Genomic DNA, 27,433 nt, shown 5'->3' with positions numbered 1-27,433 from the left:
TCAATAAAAATCAGTCAGTGACTTTTATTTTTAAAGTCATACGTATAGAAGTCATAATTTTTCGCAGTTAAGACGGTGTTGGAGATCATAAGTTTACTATGACGTATAAAAATGAGTTTTATAAATAAGTATGACTTAAAAAATAAAAGTCTCTGACTGATTTTTATTGATGACTTTTATAAAAAAAAACGTCTTCAACAACTGTTATCTAAGAATTATAATATAAATAGCATAAATAACTATTATTTGCAAAATATTTAGATAAAAATCAAAAATAATTGTTACTTTAGATTTATAAAATAAAAATCAGAAATAACTGTTACTTAATGAGTAATTAAATAAAAGTCAAAAATAATGGTAAAAGAGGGATTTTTGTAATAAAAGTTGTAACTGTAACGGTCCCTGGCTTAGAGTATAGAATTGTATAAAATACTTTCAAATCAATATTTTTTGATCGGAAAACTGTGTTTCACTTCAGGAGACTTCCATTAATTCATACAGCGAAAAGCGAACGCTTTTTTATCATATCATAACCGCACCGTTCGCTAGATTTAAAAAAATGAGGTATCACATTAATGGGCTTGGGCTGTAGATGTACAATTTAATTCTTAGTTATAAGAAGGAACGTTGCCACCTGTTTAAAAAGATCAATTTAAACTTAAATTAAGGCAATTAGAAAATTTAAATATGTTATAGGATTTGGACATCATACGAAAATTTTGTGGTTTGAAAATATTGTGAGCAATGTTGCCACCTTTTAAAAAACATAAATTAAATGTACAAAATAGGTAAAATAAAATACTATAATATGGATATCGATCAAAATGGGATCAAAAAACTTTAATTCTTAACTACATGTATGAGGATTGCCACCTACTTTATAAATTAAATTCAACTCAAATAGTGCTAAGAATCTGCTTAAAAAGCTAAACTCAAGTTATTTAGTAAGTTGAAGGAATTATTAAAAGAGTTTTATCAATTGCAGTGGGGTTAAAAAGCCTTTTTTCTGAACTAAATTTAGAAGCCGTTAAGAAATCAAATTCAACTTAATCCACCAGGCAATTGAAATAAGTCTCACAATGGAAGACACAAGAGATCTACTTTTTTCTAAACTATATTTATGAGGGTTGCCACCTGTTTGAAAAGTCGATTTTAAACCCAAAAGACGAAGACAATGCGAAGACCAGCGGTTAACACCTACCCCCAAGATAATTTATATGGGCCTTTTTAAATGAAGCCATTCTAAAAGTCATACCCAAGAAGGGGTGAAAAAAGTGCTTGCCTACATGGCTTCTAGAAGGTCTCTTTCTATTTATAATTTACGCGAATGTGTAAGTTTTATTATTTAGCATTAAAAATGAATTTAAATATGCATTTTAGAATGTAAAAAACGTATTTGATAAAAACCTTAAATAAATACATTAAGGAATTATTATTTTTATGAATTAAAGAAGCAGCTCTATAAGAACTCGTCCAAAAGACCTTCTAAAATACCTCCTGCAAAAGCCATTATCCATACACACACACTCCATAAAAAAGAAAAAGGATAAAGGAATGTAGAGTGGAATGTCTCTTGACTGTCGAGAAGACCTTTAGGAAGAGCTTTTAGTACCTCCAAGAAATGCAACATACCTAGTAAATTTATACAATACTACCGATAGTTTATTTTTATTCAACTATCGATAATTTTTTAGCTCTAAACGATGTTATCATGTTGTTGATCTTTTCCTTAAAATACGCAGAACTGAACTTTTTTCTTTTTTTTTATAAAATGCATGGCCCTTTATGTGAGTCAATAACATTTTAAGTGCCTAATTGCGCCATAAATCTGTTTTCTGACTGCAGCGGTTTGATGTATTCATAAAGTTCAGCAAGTTAAATTAAAGCTTGTAAAAACTGCTGCCGTCACTTTTAGCCATTTAAATAAGCGTGTATGCCTTAAAATCGGAGTAATTTCGCGAAAACTTCAATTCGGTAAACCGTTCTTGGAAAAACCCAAATAATGGCTTACAAATCCAAAACAAACTCTTCGCTGTTCCAAACGTTCATGAGTGGAGAATCAAATCAACGCACAAGCGTCCGTATACCGCAGCAAATGAGTAGCGGGTTTGTTATCGAAATACTGTGCGCACTTTTCAAAGTGTATCAATTTAAAAACGTCATTATTTATGTAAGTGAAAGATTAAATCTGAACACTGAGTGGTCTATGGAATTCTTTGCTGAATTTTTCACGGCTTTTCCATCGATACCAAATGTAATTATGGCCTGCAGTAATGAAACTAATACAATCGCTTCCATCATGAATGTTCTGATCAGTCCTTCACTCTGTTTGGTATTCACGACCGGACCAGATGATGCGGTAATGGCACTGACAGCTGAAAGCATGAAACGCATACGCAAATTGAAAACAATTTTTATACTACTTCCCACCTTGGAATCGGATGCAATTTATGCGTCCACTGACAGTTACAAGCACTTTTGGCAGATAATAAATGATACATATACCTGGGTTTGGCATAAACAGTTTCTCAACACCATTTTGTTAACCATAGGCGATCATGTCTATATACTCGATCCATATCCGACTTTGAAAATTATTAACAAAACTGACAATTGGCATACGGAAGACTTCTTTGTCAATTACTACCACAACTTCAAAGGTTATGTTTTGGATACTATGATTCGTTACGATCTACCGCGTATATTCGATCGCCGCTATGAGCAGGATAAACTGACATTCAGTGGCACCTCCGCTAAACTATTCACATCCTTTGTGAAATCCATTAATGCCACTTTAATTGATTCCACGGTGCCAAGCTCACCGCATGAACCAGCTGGGATGAGTCAAATGATTGAACTCGTCGCAAATAGAACCATCGAATTAAGTCCTCACTCTTTTACAGCACTTTTCGCTGTTGCCCATGTGGGCATGAGCTATCCAATTGGTATCAATGACTGGTGCATTATGGTGCCCTTTTATAATCGCTCGCCAGAACATCTTTACTTACTACGCAGTTTTCAATATTCCACCTGGTTGTTGTTGCTCTTCGCCGTCATCTATATATCCATCACGCTGTGGTTGTGCGCGCCCGAGCGTCCTAGGGAATACAGCAAGGCGCTATTACAGTCGATTTGTTCAATGCTCTACATCGCTCCTGAGTCAGCGTTCAACACACGCAACCCGCGTATGTGTTTTCTTTTCTGCTGCCTCTACGTCATCGGTTTTCTCACCTCCAATTGGTATAGCACAAAGATCGCTAGCTACCTCATGACTTCATTACCTTCACCACAGCTCGATACGATAGACGATGTGATTCGTGCTGATTTACGAATAAAAGTTTTTGACTATGAATACGTACGACTCGAGCACATGCCGGCGCAATATCCACCGCGATTTCTGCAACAACTCGACATCGTTGATAAGCACTTTATGGATCATCATCGCGATAAGCTGAATACCAGTTTTGGTTATAGCATACAATCTGATCGCTGGGAGTTTCTCAAACTGCAACAGCAATTTCTGCGATATCCACTCTTTAGGCGTTCGAGCATTTGTATTGGTCCGTTTCATCATGTCTTTCCTTTGTATATCGATTCACATCTGAGCACACCTCTAAAACATTTCATCATGCGTGCTACGCAATCGGGTTTTCTAAACTATTGGCAAAAATCGGCCTTCGCTGATGCGGTTCGTTTGAAATTGGCTAAAATCATATTGGTACATGAGGATCCGATACCATTGACTTTGCGGTTTCTTCTGCCAATTTGGTATGTGTGGGGTTTGGGACTCACAATCGCGGTAATGATTTTCATCTGTGAATTGTACATGGCTAGAAACCAGAGATGAGAATGGACCAATGTGATTTAGATTTTTTTTATTTTCCTTTCGGCAACATCGTTTAAGCTGGATGAGAACTTGCTGATCGTATTATCCGGTATTCTTACCTTAAACCATATACTATTGGTCACCATACCTGTTATCTCGAATTACGATTGATTGCATTTTGTACTTTCAATCCCATGTGCTACAGACTAACTTTCAGAGCTTGCCTGATAGGATTTTACTATTCAAATTGTCAAGGTTTTTCTTCCCATTCTACCCGCATACCAAACGATGCTTTACCATTCTTCCTCCTCTTGTGCTGGCAAAAGGTTGTGATGATTTAAAGACTGTAAACTAATATATACTCTTAAGCCGTTACCTAGGCTTGCAGTCTACCATTTTTGGGCCATGGTAAAGTTCATCAGCTTCGGCTGAACACTTAAATTAATGGTGATTTCGTTTTTACCAAAAAATTTCGCCCTTTGATTGCCGCTCACGCTTTTAGTGTTCGATTCTAAATTATAGGCAAAGGGCGAGAAAATTTTGTGTACGTTTCTTAAAATTTCACACTCTGGTAATGCAAAAAAAGTACATTCTATGCCCTGTGAAGCTTTGTCAGGGGAGATGGTTGCCCTGAAAACCGGATAGTTGTTTAAAACAACAATATTATGAAATGCGTGAGATAGACAAAGACAAGAAGGCAAAAACATGCCTTTTTACAGGGTTGATTGTAACATCAAACACATTTTGTACCGGAGTGGGGCAACATTTTTTTGGAGAAACGAAATCACCATAAGAAACCGTCAAGCGCTTGTCGAAGACATCGTCATGAGACTTCTTGATTTTTCCATAGAGCGGTATGCGGAAATATGATTTAATCACGGCAAAAAATTCGTTCATCAGTGTGAACGACTGTACTCAGTATACTCCGCAACGACACAACCCGTTCTTATTTGTCCCGTATACTTCATTTATTGACGGAACGATAAGGTCAGCCTTTTTTGTCGAAGGCAAGTTAAATATTTTCAATGACAAGAGCTATATGTTGCGTGTCCACAAAGGCTCCCTTTTTCTGGAGTGACCTAAGGCTCGCGGTAGGGTTTCTCGCATTACGAAGAGGCGACGAACGTGAACGCAAAGAGTAGGAAGTAAGAATAGTTTAAAAACGCTAACTGTATACGCAGAAGCCCCATTGCCAACAGGAGTCCTTACAAGTCACATAAAAGCTGATTTCCTTTTCGTATACTTAGGCACATGAACATCACACTGAGCCTCCTTGGATCGTAAAAATAACTTTTATTGCATCTGACAAAGAAGATTTCGGCGCATACTTATATGATTTTCTTGCGCTTACTGCTCTCTGAATTGAGGGGGAAATGGAAATTTAAGTTTGTCTTGATGATGTTGTCATTTTAAAGATTCGGAAACCTAATTAGTTATCATTTCGTTTTCAACGTCAATTATTAAGTTCGGTTTGCTCTCTTGCGCGGTTTTAAAACTTTTAGCTACTGTCTACAAAGCCGCGCCACAAGAGCTGCATAGAAAGAGTTCTCAATGCGATTCTACTAAACATTGCGGTATTTCCTACAGGTATTCAATACTTAGAAATAAAAATTCTTCGCGGTATTATTTGTAGATCATCGAACAGCTTTTATTTCATTACAAGTTCCAAGTTTTAGTATTTTGAACAAAAATAGAGACCACTAAGCTAAGCCATATGAGTAAATATGTATTTGAAATCTGTAAAATTTCAATTACATTAACTTTGGTTACTAATCCTTAAAAATGGCGCAATAATTTAAAGCTTCATGGTTTCTTAAAATCAACACGTTTATTCGACTCTGCTTGATCGCTCAACTTCTCTTCACTGGTTTTCTCTAACAATATTTCACTCCGGCATGGATCCCGTACTTCTATCAGAAACACACAGAACGCTATGCTCAATCCAACAATCAATAAAATCCAAGCCGCGTAGAAAGTATACAAGTTCAAAGCTCTGATAGGCAGCACATTGTTTACCAGCTTTACATAGCCAGCATTCAAGGCATCATTGAAATCTGAGGTCAGCCAGTAAACATCCAAACCAGCCATTTGTACGTCCAAAATGAAACGCGTTAGAGGTTTTTCCAAATGTGAGTCCAAACGCATGGGAAAGCTTATACATGGACTACCCAAGCAAATTTTCGAAAACCGGTTGATGGGTTTATTGGCATATTGCTCTTGTAAAGAGAGAAAAATCCAGCGCTCCTTGGTAACCGGATAGGCATACGAATTATTGAAATTCAACAGATGCGCCATTTGTACGCTTGAGTTCGCACCTATTATCAGCTTCTGCACCTTAGACGCGAGTTCGGGTGGCAATAGTCCCAACATCATTTTTATCTCATGGAATTTCATTAAGATAGGCAACTGCGCCTCGATCAACGACTCGAAAGTATCCAATTGCTCACCAACGAGTATGGTGGTATAGAAACTGCTGAGCAGATTATTGTACCAGCTGGTAAGTAGAAAACCGAAAATCGCCAGCTGTAAGTATATCAGGAAATAACGCAGCGAGGGTTGTTGACTTTGATAGGTATGCGGCAGAAAGAACACATGTGCTATGCCCTCGAGAAATGTGCGCGACAGCTTTGTGAGGAGTGGAGCCTCGCTGGGCACACAAGGACTGGTCCACATAAGAGCCATTGCGATAAAGGCCACTGCGGTGCATATAACAAGCCAACTGCCCAATTTGAGTGGACGTAACGGGTACAGACAACGCGGAATCTCATTCTGCACTGGCACAATAAGACAACACTCAAACTTGAAGATCGGATAGCTCATGATGCCTTGCTGCTCACCGATGCTCGTGTAGGGATGCATTGAGATCTCCAGCTCCTGCTTCTCGAGTTTTTGCCTGATGATACTCATATTAACACTGCTCGTAATATCATGTACCGCATTAGGATTGCTGATACGCAGCGTAATATTCATGCGTCGGAGGAAGTTCACAAATATGTGATAGGCAAAACCGCGTATGTTCGTTGTGTTGTCTCGCTGATTGTGCACAAAAAAAATGCGTGGCAGATCATTCTCGGCAGGCGTTGAGATTGTGTAGCCCTGCAGATCAGTGGGTGCGGGCGGAAAAATATTTTCGTTCCGATTGTATACACGAAACACTTGCATCTGTGGAAAGGGCGAGTAACGGTAAATGGTGTTGTTGTAGAGCAGTATGGCGTGCAGAAATTGTAGTTGCCAGAGTTTGGCAAAAACCGCCACTGGTTCAAGCCGTGCACTGGTGGTCACCACGATGACTTTTGTTTGCCGTAGTTTACGCAAACGCTGATCAACCACGCGCCAAATGCGATCGGTTGGCGCGTCACATAACAATACGCTCAAAGCATCATTTTTAATATGGTTGCGTAATGTATTACCTGGTGGTTTCGAATGATCATCAGCTGTGAAGATGTAACGCGCAGCCAAAAGACGCCGATGCAAGCTGGCAGCAATCGCTGTAAATGCGGCGCCATTTTCGTCGTTGCCGCCTATGAAAATCGGTACATTCGAAATGTTGTGATGACGTAGTGTGCGCAATAGAACCTCGTCGAAAGTCATTGTGTACGTGGTTGAGTTGTAGGCGGTGCTGGCGCGAAACAGCAGCGTGTTAAAAAATCCGAGTATCAACGTCGACACCAACATCCTGCAGGACCACTAACGGCCGCTAAAAACAGAAATTGGTTTTTATACTGAACTGCTGGATTTTGTGTCCCATTTCCAGTTACATGCCTATCATACATACATATGTATATGTGATTGTTGTAAGCTTATTAATAAAATTAAGTTGATTTGTTGCAATTAAATGTTACCAATCAGCGCTAAACTTATTTAGTAATTTTCATATAGTGGATGCTAATAAAGTTAATTTGCCTTTGGCGAACATTCCTAAAGCCTATTACTAACTGTCAACACCAATAAGTAGTTTCCGATTTACGTGCCCATACTACGAAAACACTTAACTTAACACATGAGACTGCAGTCAAATTTGAAGTATGTAGTAGAAAGGCGGAAATTTACGTAGTGGCTGTGAAAAGGTGTAAGTACAAGGTACCTACTCATGAAATTGGATGTGTAAACATGGGCCTTATGCATAAAAAGTGAGCTTAAGCTCAGACTCAATTTTTGCACTGAAGGGGTGAGCTCAAGCTCAAGAATTTGTACTGAAAATCGAGTCGGAGCTTAAGCTCACTTTTTATGCATGAGGCCCCATCATCTTGATTGGCAAAGCATTAGGCGATTCAGTTACACGCATAACTAAGTGGGTCAGGTTAGAAATTAAGCATCAATTTCATTTCATTTTGTCGTTGTAGACACGTCGTTTTCGCAACCACTTCGGAAATAGTTCAGAACTCTTTCAGGATCATTTCGTTACTAGCTATGAACTACCGCGAAATGACGCCGAACTGGCCCAAAATTAGTCTGGGATGGTTTTGATGAAGTCGTGAACTTGTCCCGAAATGATCTCGTGCGAGACAAGTTGAAACTTTTTATTGTCCCACATAAGCCCTTGCAGATAGAGATACAACGAGATCAGCCCCAGACTCTCTGAAGCTTGACACAATTTTAACTGCAATTTATTAACAAGATCTAGGCTTGTTTCTCTCTGAAAAGAGGGTGAAGTGCGTACTTATGGTAGGTCTTGTGAAGCAGACAGGTCCGCATCATAAGTTCTTGTTTGATTCCATTCAAGTAAGGTAGATTATGTAAGTTTCACGTACGCTTTTCAACGTCAATAGTCAAGTTAAATAGTTAGGTTTCTAAATACCAAATACCCCACTTTGAAAGAAAATTAAAGATTCTCTAACCAGCCGTTGAGGTGGAGAAGGTAATAATAGCTGCAGAAATGCACCGCTCGGCAAAATTTTTTGCAAGAGCGTGCAATTGCTGACGTATACAGAAGACATCGACATCATTGGTAACAAAAATCGCGAAGTCTGTTTTGCCTTCCCCAAGTTGGATAAGGAAGCAAAGTGATTGGGTCTGGTGGTCAACGAGGACGAGACGAAGTATCTTCTATTCCAACAAACAGACAGTTAAAATTTCAAGAAAGTAGAGAATTTCGCAGAATCACTAATACCAACAAGTGCTACTTTGGACTGAGTAGGCTATTCAGGAGTAAAGTCATGTCTAGATGTACGAAAACCACACTCTATAAGTCACTCATCTTGCCCGTGCTGATATAAGGCGCAGAATCATATACAATAACATCCGATGAGATGGCTCTTGGAGAATTCGACAGAAGATTTTGCGGAAGCTTTAGCCACGGCGCATACCGCAGACGATAAAAAATTAGCTGTATGAGCTTCACAACGACATGGACGATTTAAAATACAGCGGCTCCCAGGCTTGTCCATGTCATTCGGATGGACACCGTAGATCCAGATCGGAACCCGGTGGTGGTAGCAAACGAAGAGGGAGGTCCGCTCTGCGATGGAAAGACCAAGTGGATAAGGACTTGGCTTTACTTTGCCTGCTCTGTTAAACTCGCCTACAATCGCTTAGGCGATTACAGCGCCAAGTAAGAAGAAGAAGAAAAAGAAGGTATGCACTGCGACCAGGAGATCTATTGCGGCCTCTTCCTCCTTACAACACCTCGCTCGGTCCTAACTTCCTTAGGAAGTCTAAGAGATTTCTGTATGACTCGGCTGCTGGCTTAATCACTCGAGGTGCTTGTCTCGTCTTCTCTTCACGGAACCGGCATACATCGCTGAACCAGATCCCGAGTTTATGTAGGTGGCTACTTAATCTGCAATGGCCTGCTGCTTAGTTTAGCCTTTGAAAGGTTAATAAGCTTGTCATATATTTTGCTACTGTATCCTACTTACCAGTAGCTTTTTTTCCTACCGCAGCCCAGGGGATTGGTTCCTGTCCTGTTCTCCACTATCTCTCTCTTCTCTCAGAAGCTCTTCTGTGAAGATGTGACGTCCTACCGTAAAGAAGAACTTGGAGCCTGTCGGTGTTATTTCTGCCGCCTTTCTAGCAAGGATATTTGTCTCTTCACCACGTTATATGCCATTGTGACCCGGAACCCAGAGGATGAAGAAACTATTGATTGTTCCAAATAACAGGACATAGCTGGGGGTATTTGTTGGTATTTGCATCGTAGCAGCTTGTCTTATTCCCAAGTTCTACTTTCTAGTTTCTTTCGAAGCTAATGATTCTTGCTCTGGATGTCGCCATATCGAGGTGTTTCTTCAATGTGGTGTACAAGTACATATTCTTCTTCAAATATCTCAAACCTCAACAACGCCAACTTCTGTACCATCGAGAGCTATAGTTATCATTCCCGGTTATATTCTTCGTGGGCTAACTTTCATACTGTCAGAGAATTTGCGCCATCGCCTTCAGTACAAAAGAAGTTAAGCTCTTTGGTCTGAAGGATTAGGCTGAGGAGTAATCCTTTTTACCTATCTTTTTTACCTGTAGGCTAGGGCTAGGCTATAGCGAATAATTTCCATCCATTGCTGGGGACTTGTATCGATCAAATCAGCCCAACGCCCACTCGATCCTGGCACACGAGAAAATACTCCTTGCAAAGCCCCAATCAGATGGGGTTGTTTTAAATATGATGATTCCGGAAAATGTGCAGAGAGTAGAACGCGTGCTCTTTCTAATTCGCTGCCTATGTAAGTTAGTGCTACAAAAACATCGATGTTTGAAACTATTGATTTTTCGATGTATCGATACTATTGAGTTTTCTTGGGATTTATAGCTTTTTAAAGTTGAAATCCTAATCAATCACTGTAGTTTTTTAACAAATTAGATCTATTATTTTAAGTTATTCATGGTATTTAAATGAATTCATTTAATAATTAAATAAAAATTAAAAATTAAAAATTAATGGACAAATATTCATAAGGCAACAACACAATAGTAATAATTAGACATCGGAATTCTATGAAATTGCATATTTTTGTTTAGCATCCAAGAGATCCTGCACCAAGACAGAAACTCGTTGCATTTAAAGTGATGAAGATTTATGCCCATGCATATTTGTATATATTTTGCATATTCGCATATTTTTTGCATATCTGCATATATTTTGCATATTCTTGTATATTTTTCATAAGAGTATTTTTAATAATGATTGAAATTTCACCCGTTTCCTGTTGACCTATTAATTTGAAAGTTCTGATTACAATCCAATCACGCTCATTCAGTATCATAGCAAATGTGTACAACTAAATTGTGGATCCAAGATGACCGCCGCCACGAAACGAGAGATTACATATTTTTTCACAACCCTCTCAATATGGATACCAAATGTGATATAAATGCCTTACTTTAACTTACATTTGAATTTTTAAACAGTTGGCCACGCTTATAAATTCAGTTATAAATGAAACCTTTTTAAAGCCATTTCGATTGATACTCATATTTATAATAATTTAGTTAACTTACTGAACAATTTGAATTGAACTTAATTTTTAAAGCGGTGGCTTAAGCCTCTTCGAACTCTTCAAAAATAATCTTAATATTTAGCCTAAAGATTTCTCAGCACTCTTTCGTTTGACACCCATATTTTTATATTTTATATAACTTAAGCATAATTTAATAAAATTCTACTTTTTAAACAAATGGCAACTCCCTTTAAAATGTTTTCAAACTACAACCTTCTTAAGCGTCTTTCATCTGACACCCATATCCATTGTGATACTCATTTTAGACCTACTTATTTCCATAAATTCAAACTGAATTTGATATTTTAAACAGGTGGCAACCCTCCTGCATGTAGTTGGCAAGTAAAACCTCTTCAAAACCATTTCGTGTGATACCCATATTGTAATAATTTATTTCCCTTAATTGAATTTAATAGGTGGCAACCCTTTACATTTGCTAACCTAGATATTTATGAACTTTCTCCTCGCCGAGACAATCAGAGCGCGAAACCATAGAGTTTATTGGTGACAAACTTTAAGCTACTTTCTTTTATATTACATACATATGAACACACATTCATATGTATATAGTAGTATATGTAGTCCACAACACACTAAAAATTAATAGATGTACTAAATAAACAAGGGGGTTTAAGCTGGATTTGTATATAAAATGACTATGCAGGAACTTGTTTTGATTTAATACAAAAGCCTGTTAACATAAGTATTGATTGCATATTATTTGCATATCTTTTGCATATATTTTCTGCATATACAAATTTCATAGAATCCCGATTATTACTAATAATACATCGATGTTTAAACAAAAAAATAAAAACATCGATACTATCGATGCTCCGATTTTATTTTAGCGCTAATGTAAGTGCCGTCCTTGGCTAGGCCGTTTGAAGTCTTGCCTCTACAGTAGTGGATGCTATGTACTCGGAAAAGTTTTTAAAGCTTTCTCTCTTCTTTTCTTATGTGTATATTATATTAAGATAAGCTGGCTGCGTAGATCAGTGTTGCCAGAACTTTCTGGGCCAACCGGCTAGATTGGCAAAAAAAACCGGCTAAAAACGGCTAAACTGTTTAAACTAAATTTCACATGTTTTATTTAAATAAATCATAAGTAGAAAGACTAGTTCTTGGGGAGAAGTTGCAAATTCAAGCTGGAAAAAATTTTGGCGGCAAGAATTTGCAATTAGAAAAAACATATGAATGTGGCACATGGTTGCATTTTTTGTCGACAATAATTTGAATAAACAAGTTCGTCAAATTTAAAAATTTACAAACTTGAGCGATTTATAATAAAAAATTTAAGTTAATACTTGTTTACTGAATTAGTTTAGCTAATTCCAATGATTTGAAACGTACTCGTAATCCAATTTCAACCAGAGTCGATATAGGAAACGCGACAGTTAGTACGGCAAAGAAATTGAAACGTATGTTGAAGAAAGTCGTACTAGCAAGAAATATACATATAGATCCTGTTTTTTGTCCCTCTGAAAGAACTTTAAAATTCTATACAAATTTCTTATGTTTTAAATGCAACCGTGGACACTAGCTGGCAGAGAAACTTGCAAGTTCCTGCAATTTTGCGTTCGTGCAGAAATTTGCAAGTTTCTCTACTTGAGAGAGAATTTGGGAGCATTTTTTCTTACTAACTGATATTTTGAGTGATAATTTTCGCTGGATTTTCGACGAACAAACGTATTGTCTTCCTAGAGAGTTTTGCTTTACATAGAAATTTGTGCTCTTTTACTTTCATTTTTATGCATTTCAGTGCTGGTTCTTTTAATTCAAGTTGGCCTTCGGTTTTTGGAATTTAAATAAGTTCTCAGGAAAAAAAAGTTAGTTTAAATAAGCCCATATGTGTACATAGTGCTTAAAAATATCCATTTTTCCCTTGCCTTAAAACTTTAAGCGTGGGCAACAATGATGTTTTGTAATTAAGGCAGAATTGAATATACGCTATCTGGGAAGACAATACCTGTAATATTTATTCTTGGCAGTATGTATATCCAAACACAAACGCCTGTTGAGCAAACAGTGAAACAATTTGTTATTTTCTAAGTTTGCGAATAAAACTTCACACTTAAATTTAAGTCACTCATAACAAACATTTTATGAAGAAAATCCCCGTTACGGCCTTCTTTAGAAAAAAAAAATATTTGTTTAAAATAAAAATAATCGAAATCGGCCCAATTTTATATAACCCTGCCTCCACGATAACACTAGTACCCATTTCTAACAGATTTTGGGTCGCTTAGTCAAAAATGGAAACATATATATTTGAATTTTAAGAAAACGAAGAAATAGCAAAATCGGCTAAAAACGGCTAATTTTTTTTACAAAACGGCTAACAAATCGGCTTCCGGCTAAACCGAAATTTCTCCGGCTGTTTGCTATTGCAACCGGCTAAATCTAGCCGGAAAACGGCTAAAATGGCAACACTGGCGTAGATCACCCAGCACACAGTATCTTAACTGTACTGAATTGCATTTGCACGCTTTTCCTGAGTGCTGAGAGGCTGCGAGACGACCACGGTGCTTTCGAGCAGGAATAATAGGATACCATATTGCGCTAGTCGGGCAGCAAAGACGATTTCCGTTGAAATTGTGTAGACCAATACCAAATCTTGACTTAGAAATTCTGTAGTGTAGAAATAATCAATGTTATATCTTCTGGCTCCGGAACCAGTAATACGGCCAGATTATCCGATGAAAACTATTTAGTGAGCACTGCAGAAATGCCAATGGCGTGGTAAAAGTTTATCTGGGTTACGGTTATCATGGGTTGATTGTTCATTTTTGTATTGGCTCATCAATATCTGAGAGCCATCTAATTCGAGCTTGCGAATGTCCATCAGCTCTTGCTGAATACCTGTTTGGACGACCGCTGGCTGCACAATCTCTGTGTTGGGAGTGATGTTGCTCTCGGGTGGCACCGGCGTACCTTTATTGTTGTGTAGTGGTGTGAGGCACTATCTTTGATGACTCTTATTTTTAGCCTTCAGTATCCCGATCGCGTACTTAGGAGATTTATGCACACTCCTCGGGAAGAAGACCGTCATGTTGTGGGTCGGCGGGATGTTGTCGCCTTCTTGATGCACAAATGTGACCCTTTCCACTCTTCGAGCTTACCAGCCACGTGGCTGTCCTTTCCTTCCTGCAGTCCACAAGACACATTCCTGGCCTTTAGCTGATCCACAATCAGTTCTTCCTTTCGAGCTCGAATTTGGATCAGGCGATAGACGTGAACGAGCTTGAACTAGTGTTGGTCTCGTGCCTTGTTTGGCCTGTTAGCAGCTAATCTACTTCTCTGCTCTTCAGAGGGAGTGCGACGTTGGGTTCATGCTCTATGCTAAAGCATGTACCCAACGGCCAAGCCTCTTCACCGCGACAAGGCACTGCTGAGTAAAAGTTTTAAAAGCTTCTGGTATTTCCTAAACATAACGGTGTTTCCTGTGGATATTTTCTAATTAGAAATAAGTTTTTTCAGGTAGTTTGTAGATTATAATTATCAAAGAGCTTTTATTTTGAGTACAAAGATGAATAATATTTATAAATAATTATGAAGAAAAAATACCGAAATAAGTACAAGTACAAAATCTCGGACAATTGTAAATACTTATAGGTATGTATTTCAAAACTATGTAGTATACAGTTGGGTTAAATTTATATAATTGCTAATATTTGGAAGTGACGTAGGCCTTTAAAGCTTCATGGTTCTTTAAAATTAACTTGTTTATCCCCTTTTGGCCGATCTTGTAATTTCTCTTCACTTAGTTTCTCTATAAATATTTCACTCCGACACGGGTTCCGTGTTTCTATCAGAAACACACAAAACGCTATGCTCAATCCAACAATCAATAAAATCCAAGCCGCGTAGAAAGTATACAAGTTCAAAGCTCTGATAGGCAGCACATTGTTTACCAGCTTTACATAGCCAGCATTCAAGGCATCATTGAAATCCGAGGTCAGCCAGTAAACATCCAAACCAGCCATTTGTACGTCCAAAATGAAACGCGTTAGAGGTTTTTCCAAATGTGAGTCCAAACGCATGGGAAAGCTTATACATGGACTACCCAAGCAAATTTTCGAAAACCGGTTGATGGGTTTATTGGCATATTGCTCTTGCAAGGATAGAAAATCCCAACGCTCTTCGGTGACAGGATAGGCATACGAACTATTGAAGTTCAACAGATGCGCCATTTGTACGCTCGAGTTCGCACCTATTATCAGCTTCTGAATCTTAGACACGAGTTTGGGTGGCACTTGTTCCAAAACCATATCGATCTCATGGAATTTTGTTAAGATAGGCAACTGCGCCTCGATCAACGACTCGAAAGTATCCAACTGCTCACCAACGAGTATGGTGGTATAGAAACTGCTGAGCAGATTATTGTACCAGCTGGTTAGTAGAAACCCGAAAAGCGCCAGCTGCAAGTAGATCAGGAAATAACGCAGCGAGGGTTGTTGACTTTGATATGTATGCGGCAGAAAGAACACATGTGCTATGCCCTCGAGAAATGTGCGCGACAGCTTTGTGAGGAGTGGAGCCTCGCTGGGCACACAAGGACTGGTCCACATAAGAGCAATTGCGATATAGGCCACTGCGATACATATAACAAACCAACAGCCCAACTTGAGTGGACGTATCGGATACAGACAACGCGGAATCTCATTCTGCACTGGCACTATGAAGCAACATTCCAACTTGAAGATCGGATAGCTCATGATGCCTTGCTGCTCGCCGATGCTCGTGTAGGGATGCATTGAGATCTCCAGCTCCTGCTTCTCAAGTTTTTGAGCGATAGAGCTAGTATTAACGCTGCTCGTTATATCGTGGACCGCATTAGGATTGCTGATACGCAGCGTAATATTCATGCGACGGAGGAAGTTTACAAATATATGATAGGCAAAACCGCGTATGTTCGTTTTGTTGTCTCGCTGATTGTGCACAAAGAAGATGCGTGGCAAATCATTCTCGGCAGGCGTTGAGATTGTGTAGCCCTGCAGATCAGTGGGTGCAGGCGGAAAAATATTTTCGCTCCGATTGTATACACGAAACACTTGCATCCGTGGAAAGGGCGAGTACCGGTAAATGGTGTTGTTGTACAGCAGTACGGTGTGCAGAAATTGTAGCTGCCAGAGTTTGGCGAAAACCGCCACTGGTTCAAGCCGTGCACTGGTGGTCACCACGATGACTTTTGTTTGCCGTAGTTTACGCAAACGCTGATCAACCACGCGCCAAATGCGATCGGTTGGCGCGTCACATAACACTACGCTCAAGGCATCATTTTTAATATGGTTGCGTAATGTATTGCCTGGTGGTTTCGAATGATCATCAGCTGTGAAGATGTAACGCGCAGCCAAGAGACGCCGATGCAAGCTGGCAGCAATCGCTGTAAATGCGGCGCCATTTTCGTCGTTTCCGCCTATGAAAATCGGCACGTTCGAAATGTTGTGATGACGTAGTGTGCGCAATAGAACCTCGTCGAAAGTCATTGTGTACGTGGTTGTGTTGTAGGCGGTGCTGGCGCGAAACAGCAGCGTGTTGAAAAATACGAGTATCAACGTCGACAGCAACATCCTGCAAGGACTACTAACGGCAACTAAGCAGGCAACATGTTTTTTATACTGAACTCGATTTCCATTTACATGCCTATCTGCTTACACCCTTATACATACTTAAGTGCTTGTAATGTGCTTATTATTAAAATTAAGTCGACTTGTTGCAATTAAATTTTATCTATCAGCGCTAAACTTACATATTTAGTAATTTTCATATAGTGGATGCTAATAAAGTTACATTGTCGTTGGCGAACATTCCTGAAGCCTTTTACTAACTGTCCACACAAATGTGTAGTTGCCGTTTGACATGCCCATGCTATAAAAACGTTGAACTTAACAAATGAGACTGCAGTCATATTTGATATAGCAATAAAGATGGAAATTTACACACATATGTAATTCTTGATTATGGCCATCAAGAAAAAATTGTCATTTTTAAGTCGTTTACTTTAGAAAACCAACAAGCTACCAGTCAAGTGTATTAGGGTAGCTAATGTTTTCCCAAAAGTATACTGCAAAAAGTATTCATTAGTAAAGTGCGGCCATCTGTTTTTCTGGTCGTTACACGGACACAGTCGATATTTTATAATTTCAACATTTTTATAATTTCTCTCTAGAAATCATAAGATTTTTACTTTTTAAGAGCATTTCTGCATAAAAAAGAACATTTTTTTAAATCTCCTTTGGTGGTAAGGGCTCGATATGCAAGAAAACTCAAGACAGGATAAAAACAACGACATTGCGGACATTGGTACCCACTGGGCTCCACAACAACAACCTTTAAAGTAAAGGCAGTTTGGGTAAGGGTGGACCGATGAAATGGAATCAATGGGAGGGGTACTAAAAGAGTTCTTTTTTATCTGAAATATCCATTTATGCCATTACGGGAATAGTATTTCCTTTTTTAAATGACCACCACGAAGTATGCAGTAGCCCACAAGGGAGTGACCATAAACAAATATTTTACATCCAGTTCAAGCAGCTCATGACTTCCGATGTTAACACGAAGAGCTTAGTTATGCGCTGTGCTTGGGACCCGGATCGTAAAAAACAAACTCCCATGAAAGTAATAAATAAAAAAAGGACTACTATTTGAGGCAAGGCGAATTTATACAAGGTGGTGTTACTGGCAATTTAGATTTTTGCCGCGGTTCTTTTGAATGTCAAAATGATGTGTTTGTTGTAAACAAGGCGAATCTAAATTCGCCAGTAACGCCACCTTGTATTAATTCCCTTTGTTTGAGGCCATGAGCTTAGAATGTACGGATCCTTAATGTTATTTACTATTTATCCTATAGACAGGCATTTTATACTCAATTTCCGTAGTTTTTGTAAACTGCTGGATGTTACTCGATAATTTTATCAAGTGTGAACGTCCTTTTCAGCTTACTTTTGTTAGTCAGATAAATTATATTTATAAACAGCTGATCGGTGATTTTTTCCTATAAAAAAATAAATTGTAACAGAAAAGTTAATAATTTCTACTCAATCTATCGGTCATTTACTTAAACTTAAAACACGGTGTTACAAAAAAAAATAAAATTGTGCGAACTTTGGTAAGTTACCTAGGTCGTAGAGCTGGCAGAGTAATTGATGAAACTGTGTTCAAAAATTTTCTAACACCCTCAAATTCTTAACTTATTCTTAAAAAACCATTTTCGCATGACTTCCGGCACGGCTCGGTTATTTTTTAACCAATTTTATGTTTTTATATGGCTTTAAAAAGAAAATTCAAATTTTTTTTTTTATATGAACTATTGAAACCTCAAAATGAATCCAATCCAATTGATGGAATTTTTCTGTAAAATTGCATCAAAGTGATTTGGAAAAATCTTAGAAAATTCACAACTTCCGAATTCGTCTATTGATTTTTATAAATGGTACCCAGTTTTACTCGGAATTGAACGTTATTTTCGAAGTAATAACTGAAAGAGACTACTTTATTTGGAAATTTTAGAAAAAAAAATGTCTTATGCCGAATTTCCACTAGGCATTGAAATGACAAAAAATGTATGCCATTTAAAAAAATGCCACGTGGAAATTAACTTAATGACTGTATTTTTAATGTAATAATGCCGAGTTTCCACTAGGCATTGAAATGACAAAAAATGTATGCCATTTAAAATATGCCATGTGGAAATGAACTTAATGACTATTTTTTAATGTAATGACACGATTATTTTAGAATGCCCGACTTCGTCATTTGTCATTTTTGCCATTTAATGCCTAGTGGAAATCCAGCATAACATGATTATTTTTTAATGCCCGACTTTGTCGTTTGTCATTTTTGCTATTTAATGCCTAGTGGAAATCCAGCATTATTAGGAAAAATATATAAATAAAAATTTGTGTTAGCTTCAGGCTTATTCCAAAAATTTTCCACACATTTACAATGTACTCACAAAACTTATTATTTCTTTAAATAAAATTGGGTAAAAATAACAGCGCTAAAAATGGTTTAGTGCGGGAAATGATGTGCATATGCTTTTTTAAAAAATAAGTTGAGAATTTGAGGGTTTCACAAAAATTTAAAACTTAGTTTCGTGAATTAAGCGACCAGGCCACGATCTGTACTAACAAATTTTTATTTTAACTCCTCAGTAAGTTTATAACAAACTCCACGCAATATAAATTCCTTTGTAGGAAAAAAGAGAAAAATTAATAAATTGCTATTATTAAATTTACATTACAAATAATCTCAGCCACTGTGCTTGCTGCAACGATTGCAAATACATACCGAGTTCCCTTTACAGAAGATGTCGCAATAAAAACAAGGCGAAAACATTTGAACACTTACTGTGTGGAATAGCAAGTTGTTCAGTAGGTAAATTACTTTTCTTTTTTTTTTCTTTAATGGAATACCGGTTAGTTTTCCTCCTACCGGCACTCACTACTACACATTTACATTAGAGTTCATCACCAAAAAAATGGGGGGTTTCCACATTAATTATAAAAGATACTATATTTAAAGACTTCTGCAAAAATATTTCGGAAAAATTTTAAGATTTACGTGAGCTGGACTGATTTGAAAATACCACCGAAACTCTCATTATTTTCATTCCATTGACAAAATTTTTAAACATTTTTATGTAGAAGGACTACTCTTAAACTCTTCTTTCATCTGAGGTGATTTTTTAGAAAAAATATTTTTAAAAACTGAAGTCACAAAATATAATCATTTTATTTATTTTTTTTTTTTGCATGGAAAGTGATGCACCCGAATGTTCAAGTGTCTCTGTAAACTATACAACTTTTTACTTATATTACCATCGATATTTCTAACCCACTATCGATAGTTTTTCCCTAGTTACCGCCACTATCTTCGACGAAAACTTTTTTATATGAAAGGAAATGCGTAGAAAAAAAATTAGTCAAAAGAATTTTTTAGCAACTTCATACTTGCTCTTAATTGCACTAAAATTTAATGGACTGTAAAACTGCATACCAAGGTTTTTTCTAAAATTCTAATTAAAAAGTTTAAAATTTTGATTAAACTTTGTTGATTACCAATTTTTGTACAGATTTCGAAATTTGGATTTATGTGGTTTTTTTTAGATTATGAGCTATAAATTTATGCAAATTGCACTAATAATATTTAAACAAAAAACCACCGACTTCAATGCTCATATAACAATTAGCTAACTAATTTTTTCGCAATCCACTGATCAGAACTAAACCAAATTACTATAAGACCACCCTTGAGATGCAACCTTTCGGATAAAAAATAAAATTACACTGTTTTACAGCAAAAATGTTCTATGGATGCCACTATCCAATTCCTATGTAGAATTGCTCGGTGATTCCGAAAATCGAGCTATTTTTTTTCTATGGATACGTTTTCGAGATATTTGTAATTTACCGCTATTGAGCTTAAAGCAAAAATTGGTTCCTTTTAACCCCATCTCTCCCGCCAATGAAATTCTCCATAAACACCACTTTCCCATAGGGCTTATAGTTTCTGACAAATTAATTAATCATTCCAGCTTTTTTTATTTTTTAATGAAAAAATTAAAAAAAAATCAAACTTTAACAGAACAAAAATTTAAAAAATAGCAGGTTATGTGCCAAATTTTTGCAGTTGTACTAAAGCAAAGTAATCGGGGCCACCCTTCAATAGTAACTAATCGTCTGAATTATCAAGCCGCTACTGTATTCACAAGCGAGTTCATTATTTGCGCAACTTATGTATGTACGAACAAATGTTTTACGACCGATTGCTTGATTTGCTGTCGCAAAACAAAAAGAAAATTATCTTTACTTTATTTGAATGTTAATTTTTCATATTTCGCTACTCGCCCTTTATTTTTGTTTGCGCACAAAGTATGCACAAGCAAATTATGTATGTATGTATACTTAAACATATGTCTGTATGTTCATAAATATATGCATTATTTTTATACGATATTTGCGGCAGCGGTCGCCATACGATAAGCGGAAAGCCGGCAAATAAAATTCAACAAAAATTAAATTTAGTACAGCCAGTTGATTTGGCCAACTCTTCACATCTGAAGCGATTATTTTTTTATTTTTTTTATTCTAATGCACTTTCATTTGCTTATGCATACATACATACGTTTTTTCTTGGCATTCGCAGCATGTTACTCGTAAGTGCTCTCTTTTAGCTACATACATACATATGTACCCAGTGAGAAAAGATAATGGTTGGGAATGCATACAGTAATGGATAGTACGAATTTCTCTACAATGTTGTCAAACGAAAGTAATGTGTTGCATGTCGTTTTATAAAACTACAAAAATAATCCATGAATGGAACTTATAAAAAAGAGTCCGTGCCACAGGGTTTGAACCCATGACCAACAAAATTTGTAGTCGAAGACGCATTTATTCGGCTGCAGCAGCTGTTGAGATAACGTGAAAAATACATAACTACTTACATACTTAAGTTCTCCAACTTTTTGTTTTTGTTTGTGGCTTCAAAACTACACATTATCCGCTAGCTTGCAATGCGTTGCATGTCTTCGTTTAATCGTAGCTTTTGATCTTTTCTTGGTAGAAAAAGTTAATGCGCTCCCATTTTCCCACTGGGTACGTACACTCAATCCCCAATCAAATGTTTATCGCTGCTGTATTATACTCGCATAAACGCACATGGCAGACCGAACGGTCTGTCTGTATGTACATACACATATACTGATGTTGGTGTTGTTGGTTTTTTTTTTATTATCTGCTTTTTAGTCGATTTTGTATGTTATGTTTGTTTTTCGTGTTTGTGTAACGAAAAACGCTGACCTGGCGATAAGCTTCCAATAGCCGTGATCGTCTAGTGGTTAGGACCCTACGTTGTGGCCGTAGTAACCCAGGTTCGAATCCTGGTCACGGCAATGCTCTACCAAGTGGGGCATTGTCACGGATGGAAGCGTTTTTTTTTTTCTTTTTTTCATACGTGTGTGTACATATAAAATTTATTTGTGTGATATTTATGAGGCGCAAATAGCAGGAAGGTTACCAATTCGTCTGAATATTTTTTTTTTCTATGTATGTATCGGATAACTCTAGAACACGTGAAACATTTTTTATAATTTTTTCTTTTTGAAAAAGTGTAATCCCATACTAATTTGGTTAATTTCCGATCATTGGATCAATAAGAATTCTAGATTTTTATATGAGCGTTGAGTCGGTTGTGTTTTTGCTTAAAAATTACTTATGTTTTCATTTCATTAAGTACATAATATCCTCTGAAAAGCAAAAAAATTTTCGCATAAATCACTTATGGACTTAACTGAAATACATCAATTTGCTTTTTGCTAGTTACGGCCTTTTGCATTTCGGGTGTGTAATTAGTCGAAAGTTAATTATATTATTTTCTCATTTTATTGCACAAGGTCGGTCTCTCGTGTTTATACGAAACTTTAAAACAAAAAACGGCCAAGCGATATCGAAGTTATTTAAGAGGTTTTTATAAAAAAAAAAGGCAAGAGGGCACCATTTCTATCTTGTATCAAACCCTAACCGCCAAAAAGGCGTAAGCCACAAAATGTTCGAATTTCTGTTTTTGACAGAAATCGATTACTTACCACCATACGCACCAGCTTGCAAAATTTCAAAGCCCTACAAAGTAGCGTCGCAAAGTTATAGCGAAAGCAATTTTGGCTTAAGTGCTTAATTGTACTCTGTTTACATTTTTTTGGGCACGCAGTGTAGGTTAAGCCTTTTTCTCCGTGAAACATTTTTCACTGCATAAAGGGAATTGTTACATTTTTGTATGAAAGTTTTGAAGTGCCTCTATTTTTATCATTACCTCCATTTTATTAGCTCGGGATGTAACTATGTAACTATGTAATATTGATTCTCAAGTTACATACCTGATGACAGTACGAACGGAAATTATAATAGCGAGGTTTTAGTTTTTTAGCTATAATTATATCTTCCAAATATGGACTATTTACCAACAAAGGTAAATACATATATTTGTGGTAGATTAAGATTTTTAATCAAAAGGATGAAAATATAATGCATGTATGTATATGGTGTTAAAATAAATTGGTTATCGCAAAGCTTAACTAAAGGCTTACTCGTCTCATACAGCGACACCGATTTTTTGAAGAGTTATTGGTAGAGGAAAATTTTGTTGTCAGTGTTTGCATTGTTCAAATCTAAGCGGTACGGCAGCGGCAGCAAATTAGAAAATAAGAACAAAAATGATTAAGTCGCGTCATTTGGACGAAAATATTTGAATTTATGGAAAACAGAATAAATTCGACCGCCGAGCAAGAAACATTAATTTTTATTAATTTGAATTGGCATAAAATTGTGTATGCATCAAAGTCCGTTAAATCCTCTAATAAAAAATTTGGTGCTTTTTTCGATAAAACGCACCTTTTATTGGGTTTTAGTGCTTTTTCAAATTCAAAACATGGCAACACTGATAACCACTTAAGTGCATAGTGGTGGTGACAAATTGGTTTCACTACCACTATGCACTTAGTGGAAATGCATTTCACTATTACTATATAGTTAGTGGCTATAAATGTTTGAACAAACCTGTTGTAAAGAAATGGGTATTAAAATCATAGATCGAAAACTTATCCTAAATTTGTAAACTAGTGTTATTAGTCAGTGATAGTGAAATTTTCATTCCTTTACAGCTAACAAGATAGTGACACTAGTGACTAAAGCCCTAGTGGTAGTGAAAATTTCGATTTAGTGCAATTTGCCCAACCCTGATAATAGTTAGATTTTCATCACATTTTAAAATAAAAATACGTCAACTATGCGTTTTTTCTTAGCGGCGTTCATTGTTATTTATGTTTTTTCTTTGGCGTTTCTCCTCTCTTTACCAAAAATAATCGATAAATAAAGGTTGCATCTTTTTTATACAGGATTATTTTACAACTTGGGCTTCGGAGGAGAAATTTTGCGTTCTTAATTACGCATTGGATAGTTCTGCTCGAAAAATCAGATAATCTGGCCAAAAGTGTATATGTCGCTAAACAAAAGAATCGAATATAACAATTTTGTGAAATTTATTATGGGCAGCAGTCTACCGGATATCCGAAACCGGCTCTTATTTTTACATGTTATCCGGAATCCGGTTATCTGGAAAAATCTTTATCTGGCACATCCCTACTTATAAATAAATATTTTTTGATCGAATAATAATATTTCCCTTCATAAGTCTTCAGAAAATAACACTACGATGCTTATTTAGCTTAAAAATTTTACTAAGTGTGTTTTAATAAACGCTAAACCACTGTTTTTAAACTAATTTTTAACGGAAATAAAACATGATTTTTATGTTGCATATATTTTAATTTTGACTTCAGCGCCACCTAGCGGCCCAATATTAACAAAAGAAGTAATTTTTGAGCAAGAAAACAAAACTGACTTCAATTCTTATATTCATGATCAAATGATCGGATCTGAGCCAGATTAGTATGGGACCACCTCTGAGACACTACCATTCCGATGCAAAAATAATCGAAATCGGTTGACGTGGTCCAAAGTTATGCGGTAACGTACTCCTTTTTTGGAAGTCGGTTAAAAAAAGCCTTCAGTGGAAATTGTATTCCTCCCAATTTCTACAGAGCTATTTAAAAGATTAATGTGAACTGTTTCTTGACTGCTTTAAGGTATAAATTTAGTCTGACATTATGGTCGATTTGAGGGTTTCATTTTTCCTGCCTGCTATGTAGCGCCACAAAACAGCGCTTCCGTGCAGTTTTTGCTGAGGCATTCGTTTGTTATGCCTCGCTGATTGGCGATCTTAATTACCGCATCGATTTCAATCGGTTAACTTCATCGAGTTGACGCAGGCAAAGTGTTGAAAAATAAAATGTAAATAACATTTACGTATGCCAAAATGTTCTAGAGTACATTTGTATTTAAATGCATATAAACATATACATATGTACATACACCATTCTAAATAAGTATGTGCACACATGTAAATATGTTTTCTGCTAATTTGCTGTTTTTCGAAATTGTCCTTCAAACATGTGGCACGTCAAGGGAGGCCTTTGCCTATATAAAGCGCCTATTCAGTTCAACCTTTAAACAGTGCCAATCGCGCGCGTTGTCGCGCAAGCTAAAGTCATTTCAAACGCAAACTAATCGCGAAAATGCTTTTAGATAATATGACAGTACTAAGCACTCCTTTCTTCGATGATATGCCACGCGCCTTTCTTCTCGATAATGACAATCTTAGCGATTCTACAGCACTCTTTGGACCGTATGCCCAAATCATATGGAATTTCGCCGACAAGCATCAAATGCAACTCGCTTGGAATCGTGATCTGATCGAAATCAACTCCGAGATACTGCAGCGCATAGATTGTGGCGAGTATAATTTATCGATGAACGGCGCGACGATAGTGAAGCCTATCCCGCCAAATGTACAATTCAGCTATCCCTTATATTGGACAAAAAGTTGTATAATGATACCGTTGGAGGATGAATTGCCCAAGTATTGGTATATTATTTGGCCATTTGGTCGCTATATCTACATGTGTATACTGTTCGGCATCATCTATGTTGCCATCCTAATGAAGTATGTTGAGTATCCGACCAACGAGCACAGGCCGACACGTTCGATAACACGGAATATATTATATAGCAGCGCCATATTAATGTACGGTTCCAACATGAATGTCCGATTGAAGAATGCACAAGTGCGCGTGTTAATATTCTATGCCTTGCTCTTCGTACTCGGCTTCATACTTGCCGCCTATCATTCGCCCTATCTGACAGGCTACAATATGAAACCGATATTCATGCCACCTATCAATACAATCGAGGGTCTAACGGAAGCCAACATAAAGGTATTGATCAGCTTAAGTGACTACACGGATATAAAGCAGAGCTATGTCGAGCACATACTCGCTTTGACGCATCTTTTACGTGAGTTACCATGACAAGAGTTTCAAAATTATTTGGAAAAGTTGAATCGAAGTTACGCCTATGTGATAACCGAATATCAGTGGAAATTTTTTAATCGCCAGCAACGCGTACTCATACAACCATACTTTCACTTATCGAATATCTGTTTTGGCACCGTCTTCAAAGCTATTCCAGTGCAGCGCGACGCCGTTTGGTATGATGCGCTAAATCTGTTCATTCTAATCACGCAGGAGTCAGGTCTCTGGGAGCAATGGGAGGAGCGCGCATTCTTTGCAGCTGTGAGCGCAAAATATGCAGAAATATTCACCGATACCTATCCTTTGGAGGCGTTGAATCTGCGCTACTTTTTGATTGCATGGATAGTTTTGGGCTCAGGTCTGCTGCTGAGTTGTTTTGCTTTCGCACTCGAATATTACAGTAAGAAGCGCAATAGCGTAAAGGAGGAGACGAGCTATAATCGTTTCTTGTATACGTAAAGATGGCGAAAGATTTGATGAAGATGGGCAGACAAAATATTTTATAAAATAATTATTTATGTAGAGTACACAGCAGCAAAGCAAATGTATGTACATTAGGCTGGTCCAAAAATAGTGAAGTCGGAATTGTAATGCTCTCACCCCCTATGATTATTCTATATCGAAAAAAGTAGAACTTTTTTTTTTAAATCAAAAATATTTAGAGGTCGCTCAAAGCGCTAAAAGTTTTGCATGTATTTTTATATGGGAAAAATAAATTTTTTCGTAGAAATGGTATAGAATTCTTGAAAGTCAATATTTTTCGATCGAAAAACTCTGATTCAGGAAACTTTCAATAATAATACCCAACTGTTTATTTAACACTTTTTTAATACTAACGATTTTTATTGGATTTTTCGGGGCTGTTGTGGGTTTTTAACGGTCCTATAAATTATAGTTGTAATGAAAAAATGGTTAAATAAACGATTGGGTATTATTATTGAGAATCTCCTGCAGAGTTTTCTGGTAGAAAAACATTGATTTTTAACTATTCTATACCATCTCTACAAAACGTTTTTTCACACATATGAAATAAATGGAAAACTTTGGGCGCTTTGAGCGACCTCTAAATATTTTTTTATTTCAAAATAAAAAAATACAGGTATATTTTTTTCGGTATACTTTTTCACATGTATTTTTGGACCACCCTAATGTACAAATAAGTAACTAAGTACATATCTATACCCAAACCTAGCACTTAAATCCGCTATAATTTATTAACTCAATGCTTCGAAAATGCACAGGCAA

The 27,433-nt window shown here is 36.9% G+C and overlaps 4 protein-coding genes and 1 non-coding gene across 5 annotated transcripts; 3 read left to right on the top strand and 2 right to left on the bottom strand.

Moving 5' to 3' along the window:
* Positions 1–2,002: 2,002 nt before the first annotated feature.
* Positions 2,003–3,997, top strand: LOC118745326. Its single transcript, XM_036478851.1, has 2 exons — positions 2,003–3,799; positions 3,905–3,997. The coding sequence occupies exons 1-2, from the start codon at positions 2,003–2,005 to the stop codon at positions 3,995–3,997; spliced, it is 1,890 nt and encodes a 629-aa protein (XP_036334744.1).
* Positions 3,998–5,629: 1,632 nt separating this feature from the next.
* LOC118745325 lies at positions 5,630–7,417 on the bottom strand. The gene has a single exon (XM_036478850.1). The coding sequence runs from the start codon at positions 7,415–7,417 to the stop codon at positions 5,630–5,632; it is 1,788 nt and encodes a 595-aa protein (XP_036334743.1).
* Positions 7,418–14,960: 7,543 nt separating this feature from the next.
* LOC118745324 lies at positions 14,961–16,748 on the bottom strand. The gene has a single exon (XM_036478849.1). It carries the CDS (start codon positions 16,746–16,748, stop codon positions 14,961–14,963), a length of 1,788 nt encoding a protein of 595 aa, XP_036334742.1.
* A 5,336-nt stretch (positions 16,749–22,084) lies between these two features.
* Positions 22,085–22,156, top strand: Trnah-gug. The gene has a single exon. It is a non-coding gene; the product is annotated as a tRNA-His (tRNA).
* Positions 22,157–25,393: 3,237 nt separating this feature from the next.
* LOC118745323 lies at positions 25,394–26,647 on the top strand. The gene is made up of 2 exons (XM_036478848.1): positions 25,394–26,171; positions 26,337–26,647. The coding sequence occupies exons 1-2, from the start codon at positions 25,394–25,396 to the stop codon at positions 26,645–26,647; spliced, it is 1,089 nt and encodes a 362-aa protein (XP_036334741.1).
* Positions 26,648–27,433: the final 786 nt, after the last annotated feature.

This window comes from Rhagoletis pomonella, unplaced genomic scaffold (genome assembly GCF_013731165.1).
Source record: "Rhagoletis pomonella isolate Grant_MI unplaced genomic scaffold, Rhpom_1.0 Rhpom_scaffold_00008, whole genome shotgun sequence".
NCBI classification, from domain to species: Eukaryota; Metazoa; Arthropoda; class Insecta; order Diptera; family Tephritidae; genus Rhagoletis; species Rhagoletis pomonella.
Note: the sequence above shows the minus strand (reverse complement) of the source record. Positions and strands in the feature narration are given on the sequence as shown.

Bases quoted from the DNA above. Each gene is read 5' to 3' on its own strand.
- LOC118745326 (XM_036478851.1), top strand. From the start codon at position 2,003: ATGGCTTACAAATCCAAAACAAACTCTTCGCTGTTCCAAACGTTCATG. The intron at 3,800-3,904 runs GTAATGATTTTC...ACATCGTTTAAG, and splicing joins GTTTGGGACTCACAATCGCG to CTGGATGAGAACTTGCTGAT.
- LOC118745325 (XM_036478850.1), bottom strand. From the start codon at position 7,417: ATGACTTTCGACGAGGTTCTATTGCGCACACTACGTCATCACAACATT.
- LOC118745324 (XM_036478849.1), bottom strand. From the start codon at position 16,748: ATGACTTTCGACGAGGTTCTATTGCGCACACTACGTCATCACAACATT.
- LOC118745323 (XM_036478848.1), top strand. From the start codon at position 25,394: ATGCTTTTAGATAATATGACAGTACTAAGCACTCCTTTCTTCGATGAT. The intron at 26,172-26,336 runs GTGAGTTACCAT...CCGTCTTCAAAG, and splicing joins CGCTTTGACGCATCTTTTAC to CTATTCCAGTGCAGCGCGAC.